Source organism: Thermobia domestica, chromosome 5 (genome assembly GCF_964235325.1).
Source record: "Thermobia domestica chromosome 5, izTheDome1.hap1.1, whole genome shotgun sequence".
NCBI classification, from domain to species: domain Eukaryota; kingdom Metazoa; phylum Arthropoda; class Insecta; order Zygentoma; family Lepismatidae; genus Thermobia; species Thermobia domestica.
Genome location: NC_137458.1, coordinates 67,485,928 through 67,513,529, shown reverse-complemented (window position 1 = coordinate 67,513,529; position 27,602 = coordinate 67,485,928). Strand labels below are relative to the sequence as shown.

The following is a 27,602-nucleotide window of genomic DNA, read 5'->3' as shown; positions in this document are numbered from 1 at the left end:
GTGTCTCCTGTGTTAATAGCTATACGGTGTCCAACTTCATTAATGAAGTTTAGACCTTCCTGACCCCAGGACCCACAAGTTTCAATGGCTATGGTGACGAAGTGGTATTTGTCCAACAGGTTGCTATACTTTCGTCTCTTTTCATATTCTCTGCGAGTTGCAACCTTCCCAGCTTTTGTCGAAGATGAAGGAAGATTAGAGGGGGCTAGGGTATCGGTACAAGTGAAATCCCATATTAAAGCCTTCCCTCGTTTCCAAGGCACCAAAGACATTCCATCAGGTCTCTTGCCATCAGAGCGACTACACCCCATTGGCTCTCTCACGGAAGGCGTTCCAGAGGATATGAGGGCTCTCATAATGAGATCGTTAACAGTGGAGTGTTGAGAGTATCTGCCAGCACTGTGAACACATGATAGGCCATGTATACCTTTCTTACCCACTAAACTTCCGCAAGCAGGGCACTGGTGTTGTTCACAGACATCTGCTCCCAAACGTAACGCATAAGCGATTCGAAAACTTTCGTCGGGAAGATGCAGCCCTAGGGAAGAAGATGGGATAGCTTGTAACCAGGCACCTGCTTCAGGGGAAGAAGTGGCAAGAAGACGTGCCTTATCTTCAGGATTGGTGGAGGACTGAAGAATAGAAGATAATCTGGAGTCTATAAGAGGAGCCTCCCATGAAGTTTGAAAACTTCTCTTATCGAAATCAGGTAGATCGAGTCCGCCGCACGATATCCACTAGGAGATACAATCATTTATCTCAGCTTCCGAATCCTGATGAATATCCTTGCGAAGAAGAGAAGTGATCAAAGGCATAGAGCTATACATGGATGAAAGGAAAGATGGAGTAGCCAAGTCAAGGGCTCGACGAATTCCTAGACCTCCGTGATCCACAGGGAGAGATGCTTGTAGCCATGAGTTATCTGTGAGAGAGCAGTTTAGAAGAGATTCTAGGCCAAGTCGGATGGATTCATCATATTGTTCCAAAAGATCTGTCTCATGCCAGGATGGAGAACTACGAAGGAAATATAGCAGTCTTGGAATGGCTAATGAGGCCCGTAGGAGATAAAAAGCTGAGTGGGTAGATAACTTTGACAGGCGAGTGAAGAAGAGATCTAATTTAGATATCTTGTCCAATAACAAAATGCGTCGAGTATCAGTGTGTAGCGCTGCACCTAAAAGGGAGGCTCTGTCGGATGATATAAGTTGAATTCCAGGTGCAACTTCGTTGAAAAGGGAGTAAGGGATGTTGGCCTGTTCGTTTGAGACTCCCAGGAAACCGACTTCACATTTGCAGAAATTGAGTTGTAATCCAATGTCACGAGATTGAGTACGAATCTTGGACAAAGCTTCGAGGACATCTTCCTTGTCTCCAGCTATAGTCCCATCGTCGAGGTACCAAATGTTTAACTCGGTATTGATATTTCTGACAATATATGACAATATATGACAACATATAAGCAAATTGTATTTTGAATATGATCTGAAGTCTATTTGAAATGTGCTGCCGCTTGATGCAATATATGATTAGCAGTCACAAGTTAGCGTAAACAGCAGTTTCGTAAACAGTGCACCTTAAAATACTTTTTACATCACTTTGTGGGCCTGAGGAAAAACTGCAATACGATGTCTTCGAAATATATCCCCACAAATTTGCTCATTTTCTGCTACAGAAGGTGAGCTTCAAATTGTTCAGTGTGTGTTCGTGGCGGTCATTTACTAATTACTTGTCATTGTTTATTTCAGATGCTTCAAGAGCCATCTGCCTTCGCAACTGCCGTACAGGGGCTATTATCGGCTCAGAGGCAAGCTCTTGCAGCGCGATCTGCGGCCGGTGGAGAACATTTATGTTTCCTTGGTTCCGGAAGAGAAGAGGAAGATCAGTACACTCACATGGTGGTCGCTAGTTTTCTACAAAAGCATACGCACTACGTCAGCATGGTTATGGGAGGTTACCAAGGTATGATATCCCTTATTTCTGCAACCATGAATTCCTGGGCATTACCATCCACTATAAACGACTATGACTGGCTAGCTACTTGTTTTTGGATGATATGCAGTTAGAACATCGGGTCCGATTGCAATTTATTTTTGTCTTTCTAAACCGTTTCGCGATCTCCTAGTTTTGGTATTTTCCTAATAGCAATGCTGGATGAATAGCGAAAAATCCTGTGTTCCTACTGAGAATCGCTTATTCGGTTACGCAATAGCACGTTTCAGACATCTAGACATGTACAGTGTTTTGATTCCCATAACCACTAGGATATGAGAAAGATGGAGGTGATGACAGTGATAGTGGTTGTTGTTGAATAAATGAAACAAAGAAGAAAAAATTTTCTCATCGTGTGAAGAATAGTAGATAAAAATATATTTTTCAAGAATTCACTTATGACCGGTTAGGTTCGATTTCCCATGTTCGGGCTGTTAATATTGTGTTTAAAAATGGATTTAGTGGTCAGTAAAAATGAATACTTAACTCTGCAGGCGGCAGTGGTTAGAACGAAAGATAAATGTGGCTCTTAATCCAATTATAAACCAAAATGAACTGATGCGGAGCTTGCTTTCGTACTTACCCACCATCCCTGACGCGTCAATCATTGAGGCGTACAGAGTATGCATGAACACCGACACAAAATGTTAAGAATTCTTGTAATGATTTATGTACGAAACGTTGTGAACATAATAGAAAACAATACTAATGCATAAGATAAATTTTAGTAGATCAGTAGGTTATTTACATTTTACACTTACTTACATGTATCCTTTACTAGCATACTTTTATTCATACATCGATTGCAATGTATATTCTGAACCTACTAGCCCATTTAATATATTTGGTCTAGGAATTAATTCGTGCGGGTGGACAAGAGATGGCGCAACGAACGAAGCGTCCCACAGTTCCGTGTATCCACACATGTGTTGCAAACCCCTGTCATCGCGTATCGTTCGTAGTATAGGGCAGTGGATTAAAGCGTCAACAACACCAGTTTGTAGTTAAGTGAACATGGCGCAATTTGTGCCTGATAAAGTGTTTTTGCGGGGTGTCCTGCTGCATTACTTTAACATGCAGAAAATTGCGACTGAAAGTCATCGTATTTTGGTGGAAGTGTATGGTGACCATGCTCTAGCTGAGCGAACGTGTCAGAAGTGGTTTGCACGGTTTAGAAGTGGTGATTTCGGCTTGGCAGACCAAGAGCGAGCTGGACAGCCAAAAAAATTTCAAGACGAAGAATTGACAGCATTGCTCGAGCAGGATTCGTGTCAAACGCAGGAACAACTTGCAGCAGCATTAGGCGTTGATCAAACAACAGTCTCCAAACGCTTGAAAGCCATGGGAATGATTCAAAAGATGTCACATTGGGTTCCACATGAATTGAAAGACAGAGACGTTGAAAGACGAAAAACCATTTGCGAATTGCTGCTTCAACGACAGAGCAGAAAGGGGTTTCTGCATCGAATTATTACGGGTGATGAGAAGTGGATCCATTACGAGAACCCTAAACGAAAACAGGCCTGGGTGAAACCAGGTGAACCAGGTCCATCACAACCAAAACGAGATATTCACTGTGCAAAGGTTATGCTGTGCATATGGTGGGATATGAAAGGTGTGGTGTACTATGAGCTGCTGCAACCGGGTGAAACTATGAATGGAGAACGTTATCGACGACAATTAATGCGTTTGAAGCAAGCTCTGGCCAGAACACGACCAGAATGGGAGAACAGACATGATAAACTTATTGTTCAACATGATAACGCTCGCCCACATGTCGCAAAACCGGTCAAAACCTATTTAGAAAATGTCGGATGGGAAGTTTTACCCCACCCGCCATATTCACCAGACGTTGCTCCTTCGGACTACTACTTGTTCGATTGCATGAACAACGATTTGATTGGACAGCGGTTTACTTCTTCAGAAGATATCGAAACATGGGTCTCTGACTGGATCGCTTCCAAGGATGAGGACTTCTTTCGCCACGGAATCCGTACATTGCCTGACAGATGGGCGAAAGTGGTGGCTAGCGATGGGCAATATTTTTCTTAAGGTATTTATGTATTTTGTGTTTGTACTACAGCTTCAATGTGTGCGTACCAACCGCACGAATTAATTCCTAGACCAAATAATAAAAAAAAAAAAATAAAAAAGAATGAAGAATTGATTTATAACGGTGTTATATTTTATTGCCGGCTTATATTAAGATTGGTGACGCACGACCATTTAGCACACGTTGGTTCACTGATCACTTCACTACGTTTTCACAGAAAATATGGGGGATTTTGGGAGGGACTTGGTGAATTTCCAAAAAGAAGAAAGCCTTTTGACTTTGTCTTCTTTTTCGACAATGGTGAATGTAAGCCTCCATCTGGATTACATTACCTTTCACCTCCTACTTGCAGAATTTAAGGTGAAATTACTTGAGACACGATTAATTCATAGTAACACTAATAAATGTGTATTGCTACAAATCTTTTACCATACTTTCATTAATATTGAGGCAATTTACTGCAAAGATTTGTTTTGTTAATTGACCGGACTTGTACGTAATAGATATTCACGACGTATAATCACTGAGTTTTAACTGAATGGTGCTTTTATCACATATCTTTTCTAATTTTCACTAAAATGATTACATTGTGAAACTACGTTGACTATAGACATATCATTAATTTTACCACTCCGTGGAGAATTCTTCGTTTAATCACATATATTATTCACCCTCGATCTTCAAGTTTGTTCGTTCATTTTACACTGGCATTACAATTGATTTTCATAATGAGTGTTCTCGTGGTTTCGAACTAAATTGTATCATTTCCTGTATATAGGCTGACTTTCACTAAAATATTAACTCCGTGAAACTGCTCTGACTCGAGAAACTGTTTATACAATATATTTCACAACAGCGTGAAAGATGATAAATTTTATCACGGATTTCCATTAGAATCGATCTACACGCTTTCTTATTTATTTCATGATGGCGTCCGAATGCCAATCTTCAGCACAAAGTGTCTGTCTTCCTAAGCCTATTCATTGTAGTTAACAATATTAAAATATTATAAGAGAACGTTCTTTTGTACATAATATGCACACTAACAAGTTTTATACTTGTTTGCCATTTAAATAACACAGTCAAAGTACCAAAAACAGTAGGAATAAACGTCGATAGCATCTCGTTTTACTGAACTACTTTTTAAAACAGCATAGCCACTTCACATCTCTTTGTTTCTTGAGCACGTAATGCAAGTCACCACGCCAAAGCGTTGCCAACACGTTTAAAAAAGACAGCACCATAATATAAGGTTTGCGTCAACGTATAGTGTATAGAGCCTTATTCCACTTCAGATGGGGTTGACTGAGGAATTTAAAATGGAATGGGAGTGAGGGAGGACACACGCTCACACACTTATGTAAAATTCAAAGTAATTTTTATAAATTTTTAAATGTTCATATGCAAGTAGGATAAATGGATGCAAAACATGCTACTGATACACCATCGTGCATCTAGAACTTCGTGTGTTGGAAGTTACCATGACACATTAAACTAAAAATTGTGCACCTCATTGACATTTGTTGTTTCTGTAAGATTTATAATTTAGCGAAAGTGAATCCTTATGGACATTCTTTTTTTTTTTTTTCCTTGCCTCGGTACTTTATAAACACACAAATTTGACCGTAAGTTCTATTAGTATATATATATATATATATATATATAATACATACAGGGTGTTTCAAAACAACACCGACAACGTTTGGGAGGTGATTTCTGACAAAAATAAGACAAAAAGTATAGACCAACCTGGGTGCACAAATGCTTCCTTTCAGAGTTACGGTGCATAAAACAAGAAAAAAATTATCTTTAAAAGTCCATAGCTCCAAAACTATAGGACCTACCGTAGTCGGTTCAAGATTTCACTTAGGAACTAGTATGTACCCTATCCAAATATCTGAGTTTCAGAAACCTGCGGTACTTCCGCAACCATTTTTATAGATGTAGTTGGTTAGGCTTCAAATTATATGCCCGTAGCCAAACTCTTTCTATAAAAAATGTTGCGTGAGTGCCTTAGGATTCTGAAACATGTATTTTTGGATAGCGCACGTATTAGTTCCTAAGTGAAGTATTGATCCGACTACGGTAAATCCCATAATTATGGAGCTATGTACTTTAAAGTTCATTTTTTTAAAATTGTTTTCGGCGGCTTATAACTCCGAAAGGAAGCATTTGAGCACCCAGGTTGGTGTATACTTTTTTGTTTTATGTTAGTGTCAGGAATCACCTTCAAAACGTTGTCGGTGTTGTTTTCAAACACCCTGTATATATAAAACATTATAATGAATACGTGATCAACACAAAGCATTGTTATATTTTTTTTACAAGTTTAAAACTTTCATCCATAACCAACTCACGTAACTTCTATATAGTATCAATATATATTTTGCTCTAAAATATTAATTTTATTTGTAGCCATTCATGAATATTTTGGAGAAGAAGTAAACTCGTGTATCGAGGACCATAACTCTCTGAGCTGTCTAGTTTGTACACCAGATACTGCAAGCGAAGGCTCGGACAGCATTCGACCTAATTCAAGTTCTCATGACCTCTTCGGCAAAATCAGGTAAGTTAAGTTTATGTTTTGTACTGACAACGTTCTTGTTTTCAGAGTTAGGATTGATTAGAACGAATCAAATTGGTAATTAGCTGTTATCAGAATAGAATATTTTCCGGTCTTGAATTGATTGGAAGACTTCGAATGGCCTTTTTGAGAGCAATGTCAAGCTGAAATACCTCTTGCTTGATATATATTATATTAACGTGTTACTTTGAATTATTATAACTATGAAGTCATTGTATAAAATAATTTCAGAGTTAGAAGAATCCAAAGTAACACATTTATTTATGTGCTCGTACAAGGAGCATTGGATTTTTTGAGGTTAGTATTCAATCTTAAATTTGCTTTTAGTATAAAATCATAATCCTAACTTATGGAAAGATCATAAATTTCCCCTTTTTACATTGCCTGGAATTTATGAGAATACCCTGTTTAAGAATAATTCCAAATTCTCTTTCACTAAAACTATTTATCAGACAAACAAGGAAAGAAGTAGGGAGAAAATGAAAAGATTAAAGAAAGAAAAAAAAAGTGTCAGGTGGACGTGATATTGGAATGCAGAGTCAAGAGTCAGCATTTAAGAATTAGGAATTAGTTTTGTGGGCGTTCGACATCTATGGCCATGTTAGCCCGTCACGTATGAGAGATGACGTCCTTCAGCTATCAGTATTCGGGGAATCGGGGAGGAAGAAAAGAAGCGGCCTGGAACCATTATGTTTGCTACATCCCAGCATTTGTCTGCTGTGAATCAGAGATATTTATTTGATTAACATTAGCGACAAACGTCATAATGTAGATTTTCATAATACATAATAATAATAATAATAGAAATACGTGTAATTTGCAACACGCAAAGTGTGTACGGTGGTAATATTAACTATGCATTTTCAGCGCCTGGCCGTTACAAATGGTTTGATAGGCGATTATCAATAGTGTGTCAGGCGAGATAGATTGGAGGCATGTGTTAAAGCGGACAGACGGTGGGGAACAAAATAGGGTACTCTTTGGGTTTCAAAGAGACCAAATTGTGAATGTACTTGGTTGGTGCAAGTACGTATATGGAAGGAGCCAGTGAAGTAGGTGTGTTGTGAAGAAAGTATCCACGGTGATGAGAACCTATGGAACTGACGGAGGAACAACATTAGCGAAGAATAATTAACGGAAGAGAAACTTCAGTGATAGATTACATTGAAAAGCCAAGAATGGCCGAGCATTGAAAAGGATTGTTACCAAGGACCGTAGAGCGAACACAGCAAAAGTGGCTGCGAAACTATTCAGCACCTGAGACAGCCTATTGTGACAATCATAGTTCGACACGGATTGCATAACTAAAGATACGCAGTCAGGTTGTAGTTTTCAAATCGCTGATCACCGTTGAAAATGATTCAGCGCGAAGAAAATGGTACCAAGAACATGCAAAGTGGAGCGCCGATGATTGGAAATGCGTAATATGGTCCGAGGGGTCTTCTTCACATTATTTCCAACAACAGGCTAACATTATTTATTGTGGGCCCAAAAAAGTATACTCTCCAAACTGTTTCCTCCCTGCCGAGAAATATGCCGACGGCTCATGATGTAGTAAGTTGTAATTTCCTGGTATTCTGTTTAGGCTTGTGATTACGATCACGATTGTTGCCTGTGATTATGTGAATTTTTAGATGATAATGTGCATTCTATGATCCAGATGTTGTATCCAGTTAAAACGTAATTTAGCAAAATGATTATGTACTAATTCACACTTCTGGAGCTGTTGAGGCGTGGTTTCTGGTAATCAGAATGACCTACATTACCTTTTCTGACCGCTCAATTTCCGTACCTGCACATTATTGAATATCTGTAGTCATTTGAGTTCTCGAGCTCAGACTCCGGAGCAGATAACCTCCTCCATCCTCGCGAACCGCACTAAGAACTGCACTGCATGAGAATGATAAAATATTCATGACTTAACATTCTTGTAAATATTCATGACTTACATGACCATCATACAGCTACCAGTTGTCTCACTCCGTATTAAGCATCTAAGTTCTTTTTTTTTTTTTTTTTTTTTTTTTTCATATAGAGATAGATCAAGATAATGTAAACACCGTAACAAAATGCAACTCGTTATTAATACGGACGGCGTACAATTTATATTCGACGCTTAGTCGCTTACAGACCATTCTTCGTGCAACGTAGAGCTCAGTTATGTGAGCGTTTTTGCACTGGACTCGCTGCTCTAAAACTGATCGTAGGTATTCAGTAATGTTTAAGTCATAAGTTTGAGTGGGCCGGGGAAGTTTAAGTTTGAAATTAATCCCAAACTAGCCTGAACAAATCTGGCTATTTATGTTGGCGTAGTGTCATTTTTAACATTATTAGGTGATGACATTTGTATCATAAAATGCAACTGGTCGTCAGAAATATCTACTTAATCACTGGCAATGATTTTTGTTGCAGAAGCATCAGCTATACATAGACTCAATTTGTTGTTAGAAACAGAGAAAAATTATTCATGGGACTATATTACTCTCTTCCAATCATCATAGTTAGCTCAGGTTTTATGTTCACTCTGCCATTTTTTTTTTTTTTTTTTTTTTCGCGCTACGTCGTTGGTGACTGCGATCAGAGGTTTCGAAATCGCACCCCGTCTGCGGATCTTGTCAAACTGTGATTGTAGAAATAGGTCGTTCCGTATGCTGATTGAATTTGGTCGTCAGTTGTGCTGTATTAGCGGTATTTTTGTGACGATCCTCAATGTTCAATGAGCTTCTCGCCTAGGCTGGTTTCATTCCATTATTCCTCTTCTCTGGTGATGTCTTACCGCAATTTCTGTATGCCGTCATCACTTTGTACACTCTTGCCCTCGGTACACCTAATATACTAATAGTCATGAATACACTTGTCCAACTAACCGCGCATAAATATCTTTACCTCTGAAAATCCGAGAGGTCTCTTATCTTGCATACTGCACAATGAATTCGTGGTACACTATTTCGCGTACTATTGACTACCATCCAGCATAGCATTATATGTTGGTGTAAGGAGTACTAAATAAGTTACGCAAATAAGTTTTAGTCTTGCTCTTTATTTCACCATGTTGTAGTAACCGTGCAAGGTGCATTTTGATCGGGTGATAATCTTGAAATTCTTTCCAAACTTCGGAATTGGTGGGTATAGTGATTTGGTTGGTTGGTAGGCACTTTGCTCGAGCTTCTTCCGAGTTGGGAACACTGATATTTCTTACGACACTGGTGCCGTCTTCTTCAAAACAGAATCTTAAAATTTCACTTTTAACGTTAAAGGTCATGTTTCAAAGTGACTTTTTCAATAAATAAATAAATAAATAAATAATAACGGTATGACTTTCAAATACTGTTTCCGCATAGAGATATTAATGTCTGTAAAATTAAGAAATGAATATACATTGTGTATATATATGTATATGATCACTGTATGTCATGTGGTTAGAGCAAACTACTATCTTTTTTTAAAAATTGTAATTTCAGTGCAGCCATGAAGATCAAGTCAGCAGAAGTAAAAGAAAAACTCTTTGAATATATAGTTAATCCTACTGGCAGCCAGACGGTGGAACGACACGTAAGCAGCAATGACAAAGTAGGGAAAAGGTACCGAAATATGGCTCCCGTATTCAGTATCGATGAGGATCATGATGAAGGTATTTAGAACTGAAAACCATGACAATTTCTTATTCGACATTTATCAGTGAATGTAGTTTTATGGCATGAAATACGAAATGTTTCCCATATGCCACTTAATTCCAAGATTCTAGTTGTGGGTTCTCGAAATTAATTAATTCTATATTGCTAGGTGGTATTGTGGTATATATTATAATGACTGTTCCTATATTTGTTTTTAGCATAGATATGTTTATTTCATGTCAATATCAGGAGCAGTTTAAGATTGGTTTACCTTGTTCTTTGAAGCGTGTGTGGTGTAGAATTGGAAGAAAGAAAGAAAAAGAGAAACTAAGAAAATAAAAATCTGAAAGTAGTGTAGAGTTATATTGCAAATGTTTGGTCACAACTTGTGTTTTCATATTTGAAACAGTGCCTTGTCAGCCAAGTAACTATGACGTTTATTTCCTGATCCTGAGTTAGTTCCCGAACAAGATCACAAATCATCGGATAAACAAAACCGAGTAGTGGTTTGGGCCCAATTTCAACTAGTAAATCCATACACATATAGTATAATGCTGAAAGGGAAGTTTACAGTTCAATTAACCAATCATTTTAATACTAAACTGAAGAAAGAAAAAAAGCCATTTCCAAGTCATCAGAAAAAATCGTTGAGATGATTACCTAGGTGTATGATTTACTACTTCTCGAGAGTCGGCATCGTAATACCGGAATTAAATTTTTTTCACTTCCAAAATTCTAAGATCAGCATAGAAGAGAAATTACTTCGTGACATTTTGTTTCTTTAAGGATGAATATGGAGGTAGGAGTAAATTAAATAGGCACTGGTAATTTAGTATAACTTATGTATTTCTAATGGAAGGATTATGAAAGATAAACCTTATTACGTGATAATTTAGTGGCATAACTTTAAGTTCGGTGAAAACACCGGCCACATTTACTACTTTTTCCAAATGAACATATCAATGAGTTCTACAGACTTCTTCAACAACTCTTGGAGATGTGCGTGGTGTCTAAATTCGTTCCTCCAATTAATCCCCACTCTGCGGTCCACTGACACCCGGGAATTGCGAGATATTGGAAAGGAGTCCACGAGGCATTTTATTCTCATTAAACTTAAACTTTTCATGTTTCTCACATCTGGGATATTTGTAATGTATATTATTTAGGTCTTAAACAATTGAGATTAGAATACCGAAAGTTAAAAGAAGAAGTAATAAAATTACCCACCTAGGCTGAAAGATGCATTACCTTCCCATTAGGTGAATGTTAAATTCATAATATTAGGCCTAACTGGTACGATGTTTTTTTAATATCTCGATTTATTGCAGTATTGCATTGTCAAAAATGACACATTTAATGTAGTAAAATTGTAATTTATCATTGCATTTTTGTGATACATAAAATAAAATATCTTTTTTAAATATTTTTTATTTCATTAGGGCCGCGGAGGATTAACAGTCCCGAAAATTCTTCAAACATACTTGTCATGAATATGAATACTTTTGAAAAAACATAAGCATGTAATATGGTTTAACTATTCCGTGTAGGGAGAGCTCCTTCGTGGCTAAGCGGTTAGCGTACGCGCTTTTGGCTTGGGAGACCTAAGTTTGATTCCCGGCGGGAGCTCATGTAGTTCGGATTTCACATTAATCAGTAGGTCCCATCTCATATCAACTCAATACTCCGTGTAGAGAAATAAGGTTCTTGTAACTTTTAAACTCATATATATAAAACGCTGAAATTTTGTACTATGCAAATATCTGCAGGGGTACCTTGTTTGACATACTCTACAACACTGATTACCCTGATGAACCACTCCCTATATTCCTAATGGAAATTCAAATCGTTCCTATAATGCAACAAAAGTGACTGCGATACTACCGGCTAGAGTTGTAACTAACTGCATCGTCTGCTACTGGCAGTAGCTAAGTGTATCATTGGCTAACTCTTTCAGACTCACGCGCTCTGAATGATTTGATTCGTTCTTGTTTTTAGTAATTCGTAGTACTCAACTTTCGTGAGTGGTGGCGCCACAGTCTCCGCGGGAAGAGCAGCTGAAATCTCTTATGCTATATTATTACTTTATGCTCTGCAATATCACAAGGTTAACAGTGTTATCACTCTGACAGTTTTGTTGTTTTCAAATGGCACCACGTCACATTATTACATATTTGAATATATATATATATATATATATATATATAATATTCAATCTTTGTAGCGTACAGTCCACAGCAAAAAACCTGCAACATGAGCATGTAAGTTTATTGTGAAACGACGGAGTCTTTTGCTCCAAAATAAGTGTAGAGGGGAGGACGCCGAAGTTTCTCCTGGCGTGATTCGTGCCACTTAGACGTTATGTTGTTTCCCTGCGCTGTTAGGCGTAGTTTTACAATAAACTTACATGCTCATGTTGCAGGTTTTTTTGCTGCGGACTGTACAATTCTAGGAAGGATAAATATAACAAAACATGTTTTTTTCTTGGAATGAGTTATACAAAGTCGATCGAATATCAAAATATTCACACAAAAATGTGGATTTTATGTCCTTTCTCAATATCGGGAACATAAGTTATATATAAAGAGAACTTACAATACCACGCCTGTCATTCAGTGTTACAAACTAAGGGCGTCGCAGTATCACAAACATCGTAAAACAACCAAAATTTGGAGGCCTCTGCAACAGTATCAATGTCAGTGAAACGTATGGGGCAATGCATATTCAAAGTACCTTAGTGTCGAATACTACGATCACCATAGATGTATTTTGAGCAAGTAAAAATAGAGTTACAAGGAATTCGAAATTTGACTCTTTTCAAAGGACTTCATTTCGGAAAAGCCCTTAGATAAATTCATATCCAATTACTTAGAGGGTTTACAATAGATATGAAGATCATAATGCCGTTCACAGAATAAAGTACGTATATCTCAATTCGTTCTGGGAGATAGACAAACACCGTGGATTTTCTCTGGGTACTCCCGTTTCTTCCCACTTTCTTCATTCCACCATTTCATTCATTTCTCATCATCACCGTCTCCTTCAGCCTAGCCAGCATAACTGTGGGACGTAAAACTTAAAAAAAAATTATGTTCTGGAAGTAAGAAAAACTGGTAAAAATTTCTATACTGCTGAAAATGTCATGTGTGTGTAAACTTATTAAACTGATGTTGCTCTTCTTTCTTCTATAACACTACAACAGTTTATATATATATATATATATATATATATATATATTAGGGATGGCCAATTCCGGAATTTGAAAAATCCGGAATTCGGAAAAAAATGTTTTTTCTTTTTGTAATCCTAAGAATGTATGATGCAAGTTAAGCTGAAACTTACATCCTAAAGTATACACTACTCAATCTTCCCATGGTTAATGAGATGTAATCCAAAAGTATGATGTACTTCTAATATTTAATTTTTGTTTTACTGTGATATTGTCCAGAGGTAAGACATATATCACACTGAGATAAACAACTTGACATAATGAAGATGTTATCATACGTAGTTTTCCAGAAAATCGTGAGAAACGAATTTTTATGAAGTTAAAATATGCGTCGCTTGTTGCCAGTGTGATGCAATTGATAATTTTTATGCTGGAATAGTCTTATTATTATTATTATTAATCGTTTATGTACTTAAAAGAAAAATATGAACCGTTAAGTAGTAGATTTTATCTGTTCTTTTTTGATATCTTCTAACAGTAATAACAAACTGCTTGTAAATACGCAATGATTATCAAGGACAGTGGCATATTAATGTAAGGACTACTCTGCAAACTAGCAATAAACAATAACAGATAAACAATAGTTGCAAAGAAAAAAGTAACTAACTTGGGCACGTCAGGGGACATCCACATTGCGCATTATGTTCGCGAGAATATAGGGACGCATTGAGACTCTAGCAAAGAGCGTGGTGTTATTATTACTCAAAGGGCCGTACGATGAAGGCATTAACGTTAATGTTAATGGCACTAATGAGCACTTACTTGCTCTAACGGTTAACCTCATTTTTGAGATGATTCTTAGAAGTGGGCGTGTTGGCATGCAGCTAGAAGACTTATATCCATTATTTAAAAAGTACACGTTATCTGTGGAGTACTAACGATTTGCGTCACTATCGAACACTAACGTAGCACTAGCGACGTTTAAAGTTGAAATTGGGGTCCGACATAAGTGGCTTGTCAACTTCACGGACATTATATTTTCCTTGAATGCGAGAATTTTGCGCCCTACCACAAAAATAGGAAAAAATGCGCTCGCAATATATTTGCATTGGGATGTTTGCGCCCTACCCCAAAAAGAGGGGAAAATGCGCCGGCTATATATTTGCACTGGGATGTTAGCGCCCTACAATTCAACTTATTTTTGTATTGTGTAAAGTAACTTCCACTCACACTTGAACTAGGCTTGCCTCTCATCGTCTCAGTGAGTTACTCCATCCGTTATAATATTCCGAACAAATGAAAAAAATACAATTTTAGTTCACTAAAGGGCAATCCATACAAATACAATTTTTCATTATACTACAAAATTTACAATAAAAGTATAAATGACTGATATATAATTATTTATTAATATAATCAAAGAGTATAATTTAATCTACAAAAGGCTGTTTGGCTCTACCCAGATATCTCTGCTCACAATCTTTGCGAGTTGTTTGGCTTTTTAGGACACAAAATGAAGGAAAAACATGTAAAGTGAATATAAAATCAGTTCAGTAATATTATCAAGAAAACTATGTACAGTGTGCTTACTTGCTGGAATTACACTTCAAACACACAATTGCGTTCAGTCGTTCTTTTAGAAAAAATGTTCCGGGGGCACACTTAGTATTCCGGGGGGGGGGGGCACTGCTGGTACTATTCTATTTATTATTATATTATAGATGTATTATTTTGGTCTCCTCCGAGGGGGCACTCTAAGAGCTCTGGGGAAGCCAGTGTTCCCCCAAAATCATCTTTGGAAGAAGCAGTGATTGCGTTGATCCGTTGTGTACTTTTCGCTTATATTGAAGTTTATCCTCCCCTTATATAGCCACAATGAAAATAAATCACAAATGGCATGTTTGTGGGGGGGGGGAGGATTGTTTATGCTGTAATGTCAGCCCCTCCGAGCAAATGGGTAAGCTCCAATAGGTTCTTTCATTTCGCAGGGCTCAAACTTCCCGGTAGAGGTACATCGCAGGCGCAATTTTCCCTGTTCTTGAGGTAGGGCGCAAATTTCCCAGACGCAAAATTCTCGACATCGTTCGAATGACCTCGGAAGACTATATCTTTTTCAATACTTTTTTATATTCTTTTACTCGAGATTTCTTCACAGCTTCTTATTAAAATACTTACTAATATATCCTCATTTTATTGTCCTAACCAATCAATATGGGTATGTTGTCAGTAAAATATTTAGATTGATCGAGCCTCTGGTGTGTAACCACAGTATTTCATATCATCCCCCCCATTAGAAATCTTGGCTAAACGAACCAATATATGTTGCCAATAAAATAGTTTAGAATGATTGAGCCCCTGGTAAATAACCACAGTATTTCGTGACAGACCCCCCCCCCTTCTTATTACCATATTCTAGCTACGTGCCTGACTCAGCTAATTCTCTACATTCTTTACCAAGCACACATTTTCTAAAGCGGAAAATGCTCTCTAAATACCTAAGCTCATTATTTTCAGCAGATGCACAAATTGGGTAACATTCTATCTACATGAATGTTATACATATATGTCGATTATTGGAAACCGCTTCTCGCTATCTATTACCATATTTACTATATAATGATTAACGTTAAAACCGAAAATGGTTGATTTGTACCGCTTCCGGTTTGAATATTACATTAATCAGGGAACTCTATTCTTAACTATTGACTCTGTACATCATGGCCAAAATTGATGGTAATCCATCAGATAGTTCTTGAGACTGTTTTGTTTCACTGACGGACAGAATGAATATATGGCTATAGAGTTTTGATAAACTAAATTCGTTAATGAGTGATGATGGAACAAATATAAGAAAGGGAATCAAGAGTACCACCGGGAAAATTTTCGAACACAAAATTAGCCATCGAAAACCCACATGTCCTGGGTTAGAGTACCATAGATGAAAACTCTACCACTGAGTCATCAATCACGTGCTTATTAGTTTTATTAATTATTATATTAATATAAATTAATGAATGCCTGCTTATGTTAATTATTGAACAATTACATTGTATACTTCGTAAAGTCAAAAATTATACATTTGTATTTAATGTACATAGGTATGTTGACAATAAGCGAATGTTATTAGAATATTTGTTGAGATTTCCTTTCCTTCACTGCCTTTCGCCTGGTTAAAAAGTAGTTTGCGGTGCTTTGGAGCAGCTGCAGGTGGGAACGCGGTAATGTTTGAGACATACCGGCGACTTTTTTGTGTGTGAAAACAAGACCTTCCTCATAAAGCAGTCAATAACTGCAGTAGCAATTGTCTACGTAAGTGATAAAGACATATCCAACTACAAGAAACTAATACAGTATATATATTCATTATTGTGTTTTTCTTTTAACAGCTACTAGCTAGGGATGGCCAATTCCAGAATTTTTACTTTCCGGAATCCGGAAAGTAAAATCGGAAAAATTCCGATTTTTTTCTGAATTCCGGATTTTTCCGAATGTCGGAATTTTTCTGAATTCCGGAATTTTTCCGAATTTTTTCTGAATTCCGGAATTTCCCCAAAATCCGGATTTTTTCCGAATTCCGGAATTTTTCTGAATTCCGTAATTTTTTCGAAATCCGGAATTTTTCCGAATTCTGGAAAGTAAATTTTCCGATTCCGGAAAACAAAATTTCCGGAATCCGGATTCCGGAAAATTTTGGCCATCCCTAATATATATATATATATATATATATATATATATATATATATATATATATGAAATTCCAAGAGTTTCTCAAAATTACATAATGTTACCACTGTTTACTGTATTTCTTGAACGGTTTGAAACGCATCTCTGGGGCTTCCTCGTGGCTAACTGGTTGGCACACACGCTTTTGCTGTGGGACACCCGGGTTGGATTTTCACCGGATGTTCATATGGTTCGGATCCCATGTTAAACTGTAGGTCCACGATAGCATCGCTGCTGAAGGGAGTGCTAAACTCACAATCACCAACTCACTAAACATACCTATGGTATTGAATCTGGCACTTACCTAGAAAATTTTTCGAGATAAGCATTTTGAAAAAGTCATATTTTCAATCCCTTGTAACTTTGATCCTGTTCATTCGAAATACGTCACATCAGTATCATAGTATTAGACAATAAAATTCTTTCGATATGTTTTGTTCTGTCCACCTCACTTGCATTACTACTACTGTAGAAGCCTACAAAATCTAGATATTTGAAATACTGTAACTTCCTTAATTTACAACACTGAATAATAAACATGACATTATAGGTTTTCACTTAACATGTATAATTGAAATGAGTAATAACCGCACGTAGTATCATTTGAAAATGTATAACTTTATATTGGGATGGCACCACTGTTAACCTGGTGGTATGGCAGTGTCAAAGAATGTATCCCTGTCAATATTTGGAGCGTCTTGTATGTATTAGTTTAACAGTTACAAGGATCTATTAAGGTAAATAGTCTACTCTGTATATACAAGGTTGACACACAAAAAAAAGGTCCAATAAATCATTGTACTTGCAGAATCAGTTCTCCGTGACAATATCACGTTCAAAGTAGTCCCCTTCAACATTCACACACTTCTGCATTCGGTGCTGCCATTGCTGGTAACAGTTCTGGAACGAGATTTTTGGAAGCCCCTCCAGGAGAGTCTCTGTTTTTGCTTGAACCTCTTTAACTGAGGTAAAATGGGTTCCCTTTAAGCAAGATTTAACTTTAGGAAATAAACAAAGTCACGGAGCCAAATCAGGTGAATAAGGAGGATGCCTAATCGCAGTAATGTTTTTGCTGGTCAGAAACTGCTTGACAGATAGGGCCGTGTGAGCGGGTGCATTGTCCTGGTACAACAGCCATCCATCACTTCAAAACTGTGATCTTTTTTTTCCTAATTTTTTCACGAAGTCTTTTTAATACTTCAATATAGTAGTGTTAATTAACAGTATGACCACTGGGAAACCACTCAATCATTACAATTCAATTAATGTCCAAGAAGACAATCAACATTGCCTTGAATTTTGATTTCGACATGCGTGCTTCTTTGGGTCTTGGGGATTCTGGAGACTCCCACTGCATCGACTGCTGCTTACTTTCTGGTTCATGTCCATAAGCCTCGGTTAATATTTGAAATGTTTCCGTGGCTGATTTCTTAACTAAACTTGATGTTGATTCGCTGTTCGGTTTTTACATTAGGCATTTTTTTTCCGGTAGAATGCAGTTGCACGTGTTCACTGAAAGACGCAGTACTCTCAATTGGCGTGATCGGTTAAGTCGAAACTGGCCGCATGGGTAGAAAAGATGTTGGGGATGACGTCACCAAGACAGTTGTTGCCAACTCCACGTTTTTTTCAAGCTACACACTTGACTTTTTTTGTCACCTCGTATATATATATAAGGTAATTTCGTGTTACGATACGCACACCCACGAAATGTATACTATGTGACCGTAAACACGCATTAGTGAAATAGCAGCTCCCTACGAGAACGTTAAACCGTGCCGACTTGACGACAAAGTCATAAAATGACGTTTCCACATTATAATGTAATTTAGAATGTCCAACCGTAATAACGGAGAAACCAAAAGAGACAGAGAAACGGAACTTTGCACGAAACAACTACAGAAAGGAGGACAGTTGCCTGTGTATTGACAAACATCACCAGATGAACAGTGTTGCCAACCCAATACAAAATTGTTTTTTTGTAAATGGAATGACCTAAATTGGATATCATCGTTGAAAGCCACAATGGAAATAAAGACTAAAGAGATGGTAAACGCAGATGAGTGTTGCATACTTTTCGAGAAATAACGTGTTATCTTTCATAAATTACACGATACTGAATATCTCAGTACGTGACTTATCGATCTTACATAACCGCAGTACTGCACTAGTGACCTTTTCCAAACTCAACATTTCTCTTCTGTTAATAGCAACAGTGTTCAACGGACCCTTCTACACTTAGAGTCAGCGTAAACAGTTCTTGTTAATATTTAATTTAAGATGTACAAAACGTTAGAACCTCACTTCCTGTATGCGCCAACGGCGTTTGCATTTAACACATGTTTCACGTTATTTCTCGAAAAGTTTGCAACACTAATCTGCGTTTACCATCTCTTTTGTCTTTATTTTCATTGTTGCTTCCAATGATGGTATCCAATTTAGGTCATTCCATTTACAAAAACATAACTTTGAATTGGGTTGGCAATACTGTTCATCTGGTGATGTTTGTCAATACACGGGCAGGTATTGTCCGCCTTCCTCTAGTTGCTTCGTGCAAAGTTCTGTTTCTCTGTCTCTTTTGGTTCCTCCGTTATTATGGTTGTACATTCTAAATTATATTATAATGTGCAAACGTCATTTCATGACTTTGTCGTCAAGTCGGCACGGTTTAACGTTCTCGTAGGGAACTGCAATTTCACTAATACTTGTTTACAGTCACAGAATACATTTCGCGGGTGTGCGTATCGTAACACGAAATAACCTTATATAAGGAACACCCTAATATATATATTAAGCATCCCAAGAATAGGTTCCATTACTTCTTATCAACCTTTTGAAACCGGAACTGATAAATCCATCATTTCTAATTAAAATATTGAACCCTTACAGTTTAGAAGTCTGCAGTAGTTTCATACTTTGAAAAGAAACTCACTTGTTTAATTATGTATATATTCGCTTTACTTTCCTTATATGATTGCATGAATATGACAAACCCCATAGTGATTATGTACTATATAATTAGTTATTATCCATTCTGAGTTATAGGAGAAATGGTAAATAATAATATTGCAAATTAGAGACTTTTGTAACTTGGGAATAATATAGACCGAAACGGAAGTTTCTATAGAGCGTCCCACCCTTAGATTGCAGTACAGGAGTAAATGGCAATGCTTTTCCTTATGCCCATTGTTGCCAAACTTAGCCTGAATTTTAGAAATAGTTTCTTTTATTAGGTATGAATAAATTATTGTAGAACATTGTATTTTCTATCAAATAATCTGTTTTTCTCACATCAAGAAGAATTTTCAAGTATTGAAATAAATTGAAAGAGTGAAATCTTGCTAATGGCAAATTCTAACGTCGCGTTAAATATATCACGTCATAAGTTCGGAACTCTAAGAGATACAACGATGAAACTTATAGAGCTATTAATACCATATTTGGTGTCAATGTTGGAGAAGTTTGCATTCAAAAAAACTTTTTGAATTTTAAAATAAAAAATAAAATGTAAGAGAAAGTGCATATACTATTCCAATGCAATATCTAAAAAGTTGACTAGTGAGAAACTTTTTTATTTTTCAGGTTAGGTGGGGGTGCAAAGCGAGGAAAATATTGAGAAAAGATTGAAATTATTTTTAAAACAACTCGCAGGTCAATATCTTTCTTTATTTAGGTTTTATGACTTTTGGTGTTAAGCATCAACTTTCCAAAGCGCGCGCATCTGACCAGAAGAAAAGCAGTGACAAATCTTGCCGATGATGTTTTCCTTAAAATGTTTGCTTTAAAGTTACTGATGTAGAGTATTGTGCTTAACGATGAGTGTTTACTGTTGACGGTATGCGAGCACGAATCTACTGCTTAACGGAACCATATTCGCAAAATCGAATCCTGGACCTCACCTACGATAAACATTGCGTCAACTCCACTCAATCTTACGTTCCATTACTTACTTCGCTCGTTTTCCTTGAGTTGCACGCACACACATACATTATATATATATATATATATATATATATATATATATATATATATATATATATATAAAATAAGACCAATATCTATTAATAATAAGTCTCCTCATTCCTGGTGATAAAAAGCTATTAGTTTTGTAATTGATTCATTTATAGTAGTCCTTAATGCTGTTTCAGATGCTGACAATTTTGACAATAAATGTTGGTTTCGTTTGCAATTCCACTTCTCTTATTTACTTTGAATACACATATGAAAATGACAAAAGCGTTCATAACAAATAACTTTATGAGCTCACAAAGCAGAATGAAAGGCCTCTTTATTCTTCCACCTTCCCCCATGCTTCTTTAGGAAGCAGGGTTTGATAATTCTGTTTGGTTTTGTTTCCTCGCCCAACGATCTGTATCTTGTTGGCTGTCACTACACGTGATTTAAAGTCGCAACTTGCGCGTTTGTTTAGAACGGACATAATGGGGTTTCTTTTCATTCTTCTTCTCTTTCCAGACTGATAGAGGTGTCAGAAGTGAGTATAGAAACTAGGGAGGTTCAGTTCCTATTCACCATTGCATTTGTCATAATCATCATCATCATATTTTATTGGCAGGCCACTTGCTGCAACTCAGAAGCTTCCACGATCCACGGTCTTCGGTTAACCTCTTCGTCTTCACGTATGATTTTTCTATTTTGATATCGTCCTGTAATTGTGGTCTCTTTTCGTCCCCTCCCTCTTTTTTTGCCACCATACCCTCTAGCACGTCCTTCATGATACAGTCTTAAAACATCGGAAGTGGGGAGAAGCCGCCTTCACAATATACTTTATGATGTAACTTGTTTGACAAACGGAATTGGATTAGCGGATATTTTGCTTACACAGACGAATGAGCAATCTCTTACGTCACATTTTCTTGTCACTTATCATTATCACCCTACTCCAGTTTTTACTCTTATCTAAATTCAGTAGCAGTATCTTACCCATTGCTATTCCTTAGTTTGCCGCACAATCGGTACAGCAAATTTTGTGTGGAATTGTTTAGCCTGCCATTTACTTCAATCATATGTTTTCTATTCGTTTCATATGTTCTCTCGATTTCGTATTGCTTCCATCAAAATTTTATTGCAACGATTTATAAACCATCATAAAAAAAAAAAAAAAAAAAAACTTTTAACACACAATTGTTAGACTGTTATTTCGTACCCTCCAATTCGCCGTTCTAAATGAATTTGCGCGATTGGAATGACAAAAGAGTTGAAAATATATGAATTTAAGAAGGATTTATTTACAGACTCATCACTCTTTCTGTCTTTCTTGTTCTTTCTTCGAAAGAAAACATACGGCGGAAGAAATGTGGCAACAGCGCACTCCATTTACTCTGTACTGCAATCTAAGAGTGGGACGCTCTATAGTTAAAGTACTATGCAAGAGTCCAGTTTTGTATTTTGGTTAATAAAATGCTGCTCAGTCTGTGAAGCGTCTAAGTATGTTACAAGTAATTTGACATCAAGGTGTTTCCAGTTACAAGGATAATACGTCTCAATCAATCTGAAGTTATGAATGAATCTTAGGATTAAAGAGCCAATACGATTACAGAACTTTCTTGGTGGGGCTGAGGAAAATAGAACATTCTTGTTCAAGACTGAATTCTTTCCAGTAAAATCAGTTATTAAGGTCTGTATGATATTTAAAAATGGCATTCTTCGTATGTTTTATATCACTTCCTATTTATATATAATAACACTATGTTTTATTTTCTTTTTTAGATAGCACAAGTATAATGAGTATAGAAGAGGATGAAAGTCAAGAAGTTGTGTCTATACAAACGTGGTTAAAGAAACCAGAAGTCATTAGCTCGTTCAAGTGTCATGAAGTAAAAGTTAATGGTTACATGTATCAGAGGTATGTCCATCATTTGTAACAAAACTTTTCTCTTCTAAAAGTTTACGTTGGAGATTGTGACAAGCAAACTGAAGACATTAGGAAGATTTAATGAAAGAACTTTGCATTGGATTGCTAATGTAGATCTTCTGATTTAGATTTCTTCGCAAACATCAGTTAAATGTCACACGTAAGGCCAGAGCAACTTTCTCCCTTTACGAACATAAAAAATGAAGTTAAAAGAATCAAAGATGTACGCATACTTATTTCACAAAATACAGATTTCGTAGATGTATATATATTATATACACACCTACGAAATCTTATATTTTATGAAATAAGTATGCATACATCTTTGGCTCTTTTAACTTCATCTTATTTTCATGTCCGTAAAGGGGGAAAAATAAATGATCCACCTGATATATATATATATAGTGTCCATAAAGTCTTTTACCGCCCCTTAAAACTCTTAAACGGTGAAATACATGTCAAAACGGGAAAACACGTATTTCATCATTTCTAAAATACCACGTATAAAGGGAAACAAAGTTGCCCCAGGGTTCCTCGGAGGTTCCAGACGGGGTTCAACTCAAAATTCTCAAATGGCAAAAGGAATCAAGTGGTATATCGTTTGAAAGCTATTGTCAAAAGAAGGAAGATGGGACAAGTCTTGTGTTTCAATATCAACCCTGTGTGAAATAGCGGTGGGTTTAAAATGTTAACACGGTCTTCATCGAAAAATCCATGGTCACTTCCAGTGATCCGAAACGGTAAAACGTAAGATGTCAAAACGCAAAAAGGGGTGTTTTCTTATTTGTAAAATACAGCTTTTCGATGTGCAAATATTTGTCCTTTGCGAAGAGGAAAAGGGTCAAGTTGTTTGAAAGTTATTGGTACAAGTTCGGAATAAGTATGCAAACCGTGTCCGAAAGAACAGGGATTGGATGAACTGAGAGATATGTAAATAGTCACATAATCGTCTTTTCTACTGCCAAGAGGTAAATGGGGCTCACTTCGATCATCTTCTTGCATAAGGTGTGTGTAACGCAAATTCTAGTAATAATAATATTATACTACTTGTAATAGGAATATTAGTAATAGCGTCCGAAGTAGTAGCAGGCACACTACTACTTGAAATAGTATTGTTTCAATTAGTAATGCAGACATGGAATCCAATTAACTAAACCTTTCGATAGATGTAACTTTTTACATATCTCTCGGTTCATCCAATCCCTGTTCTTTCGGACACGGTTTGCATAGCCATTCGAAACTTGTACCAACAACTTTCAAACTTGACCCTTTTCCTCTTCGCAAAGTTTATGTTGGACCCCATCTGAGAAGCTGCAGGAATTCTAAGACAAATATTTGCCCTTCGAAAAGCTGTACTTTACAAATAAGAAAACACTCCTGTTAGCGTTTTGACATTTTTTGTTTTACCGTTTCGGATCACTAGAAGTGACCATGGATTTTTCGATGAAGGACGTGTTAACATTTTAATCCCACCGCCATTTCACACAGGGTTGATATTGAAACACAAGACTTGTCCCATCTTCCTTCTTTCAACAATAGCTTTCAAACGATATAATCAGGCATCTTATTATTTATAGTGGTATATGGGGATTTTAAAAGATCAAGATTATGATAAATTAATTAAATTTAGAAATATTATATGTACTACTTGACCCCCTCGCCATTTGGAACTTTTGAGTAGGACCCCGTCTGGGACCTTCCGAGGGCTCCTGGAGCAACTTTGTTTCTTTCAATACGTGTTACTTTTGAAGTGATGACATACGTGATTTTCAGTTTTGATAGCTGTTGAGCCATTTCAGATTTCATGGGGTGGCTAAAGACTTTTCAATGCTAACTGTATTAACATTTTGACCTGCCACCATTTTGTACATGTTTACTGTAGAGCGTCGAAACTTATTCCATCGTCTTTCTTTTGAAAATAGCTTTCAAACGATATGCCACTTGACTCCTTTTGCCATTTGAGAATTTTGAGTTGGATTCCGTCTGGAACCCTCCGAGGGACCCTGGGGCAACTTTGTTTCCCACTATACGTGGTACTTTAAAAATGATGAAATACGTGTTTTTCCGTTTTGACATATATTTCACAGTTTCCGAGTTTTAGGGGTGGCAAAAGACTTCATGGACACCCTGTGTATATATAAAAGGTGGATCATTTATCTTGATATAGCTTTTGTAACTTTAAAACAAATACAAAAAACGCTAAAAAAAAATTGTACCATGGAAATATCGAACGGGGACATTGTTTGGTATAGCTTGTGGTACCACATGGTTAGCAGTATTGCCAACCTCATATAAAGTTGTATTTTAAAAAAATAGCACTACGTTAGTGCCATTATTAAATATTTTAAATTTATATATAAAACGTAAACTTACGATATCACATTTGTCATGGAGTGTTGCAAACTAAGGACTATAGTATCACAAACTTTGATAAACAACCAAATTTTGGAAACTTGTACAACAGCAATAACGCAAGTGTGACGAATGGAGTAATGCCAAAGTACTACAATGTCATATGACGTATTTCGAACAAGTAGAAACAGAGCTACAAGAAATAGAAAATTTGACTCTTTTCAAAGGACTTTATTTCGAAAAAGTGTTAGAGAAGTATCATATCCAATTTCGTACATGACTTTCAATAGACATGAAGATCATAGTGCTGTTTACAGCAGTTTGATATATCCAACCATTCAGAAGATATGAAAAAATGGCAAAATTTGATATATTGCTAGATATAGCTATATGTGAGAATTTTTTAAAACAATCTTTAATTTACTTTGCTTCTATAACATTACAACAATACTTTTTGCTAGATGTTAATACAACTAATTCTCGGAATTTCACAATTTTAGCAGTGTTGCAAATTAACAGTTTTTACCATGTCTCCAGAATAGTTTCAGATATGAAATTGTTGTAAACGGCATTATAATCTTAATATCTATTGAAAACCAGTTTTCAGTTGAATGAGATACTTATATAAGCAGTTTTTCGAAGTAAAAGCTTTTGAACAAAATAAAAAATTTCAATCTGCTGTAACTTCGTTCCTATTCATTCGAAATCCGTCATATCATGATCATAATATTAAATATTTGGTCTAGGAATTAATTCGTGCGGTTGGTACGCACACATTGAAGCTGGAGTACAAACACAAAATACATAAATACCTTAAGAAAAATATTGTCCATCGCTAGCCACCACTTTCGCCCATCTGTCAGGCAATGTACGGATTCCGTGGCGAAAGAAGTCCTCATCCTTGGAAGCGATCCAGTCAGAGACCCATGTTTCGATATCTTCTGAAGAAGTAAACCGCTGTCCAATCAAATCGTTGTTCATGCAATCGAACAAGTAGTAGTCCGAAGGAGCAACGTCTGGTGAATACGGCGGGTGGGGTAAGACTTCCCATCCGACATTTTCTAAATAGGTTTTGACCGGTTTTGCGACATGTGGGCGAGCGTTATCATGTTGAACAATAAGTTTATCATGTCTGTTCTCCCATTCTGGTCGTGTTCTGGCCAGAGCTTGCTTCAAACGCATTAATTGTCGTCGATAACGTTCTCCATTCATAGTTTCACCCGGTTGCAGCAGCTCATAGTACACCACACCTTTCATATCCCACCATATGCACAGCATAACCTTTGCACAGTGAATATCTCGTTTTGGTTGTGATGGACCTGGTTCACCTGGTTTCACCCAGGCCTTTTTTCGTTTAGGGTTCTCGTAATGGATCCACTTCTCATCACCCGTAATAATTCGATGCAGAAACCCCTTTCTGCTCTGTCGTTGAAGCAGCAATTCGCAAATGGTTTTTCGTCTTTCAACGTCTCTGTCTTTCAATTCATGTGGAACCCAATGTGACATCTTTTGAATCATTCCCATGGCTTTCAAGCGTTTGGAGACTGTTGTTTGATCAACGCCTAATGCTGCTGCAAGTTGTTCCTGCGTTTGACACGAATCCTGCTCGAGCAATGCTGTCAATTCTTCGTCTTGAAATTTTTTTGGCTGTCCAGCTCGCTCTTGGTCTGCCAAGCCGAAATCACCACTTCTAAACCGTGCAAACCACTTCTGACACGTTCGCTCAGCTAGAGCATGGTCACCATACACTTCCACCAAAATACGATGACTTTCAGTCGCAATTTTCTGCATGTTAAAGTAATGCAGCAGGACACCCCGCAAAAACACTTTATCAGGCACAAATTGCGCCATGTTCACTTAACTACAAACTGGTGTTGTTGACGCTTTAATCCACTGCCCTATACTACGAACGATACGCGATGACAGGGGTTTGCAACACATGTGTGGATACACGGAACTGTGGGACGCTCCGTTCGTTGCGCCATCTCTTGTCCACCCGCACGAATTAATTCCTAGACCAAATAGTAAAGTACTTTGGATGTACCTTGCACCATCTTTCTCACTTACGTTATTAGTGCTGTAGAGGCCAACAAAATTTGGATGTTTGTGGATCCTTAGTTTGCAAAACTGAATAATACATGTAACATTGTAAGTTTTTGTTTAACATGCAGATTTGAAACGTAGTAACTTTACTATTGATGAAAAGTGAATTTGGGTAAAGTAGTTACCGAGAATTTAAGCAAGAATAT

General features: G+C 37.0%; 1 protein-coding gene across 1 annotated transcript in view; it reads left to right on the top strand.

The window, feature by feature from the left end:
• Positions 1 to 27,602, top strand: part of TBC1D23 (TBC1 domain family member 23) — a 66,517-nt gene that overhangs the window by 32,406 nt on the left and 6,509 nt on the right. Inside the window, exons 8-11 of the mRNA XM_081758731.1 lie at positions 1,746 to 1,959; positions 6,458 to 6,608; positions 10,088 to 10,257; positions 22,857 to 22,992. Of these exons, the coding sequence (XP_081614857.1) occupies positions 1,746 to 1,959; positions 6,458 to 6,608; positions 10,088 to 10,257; positions 22,857 to 22,992 (671 nt within the window). The remainder of the gene's footprint in view (positions 1 to 1,745; positions 1,960 to 6,457; positions 6,609 to 10,087; positions 10,258 to 22,856; positions 22,993 to 27,602) is intronic.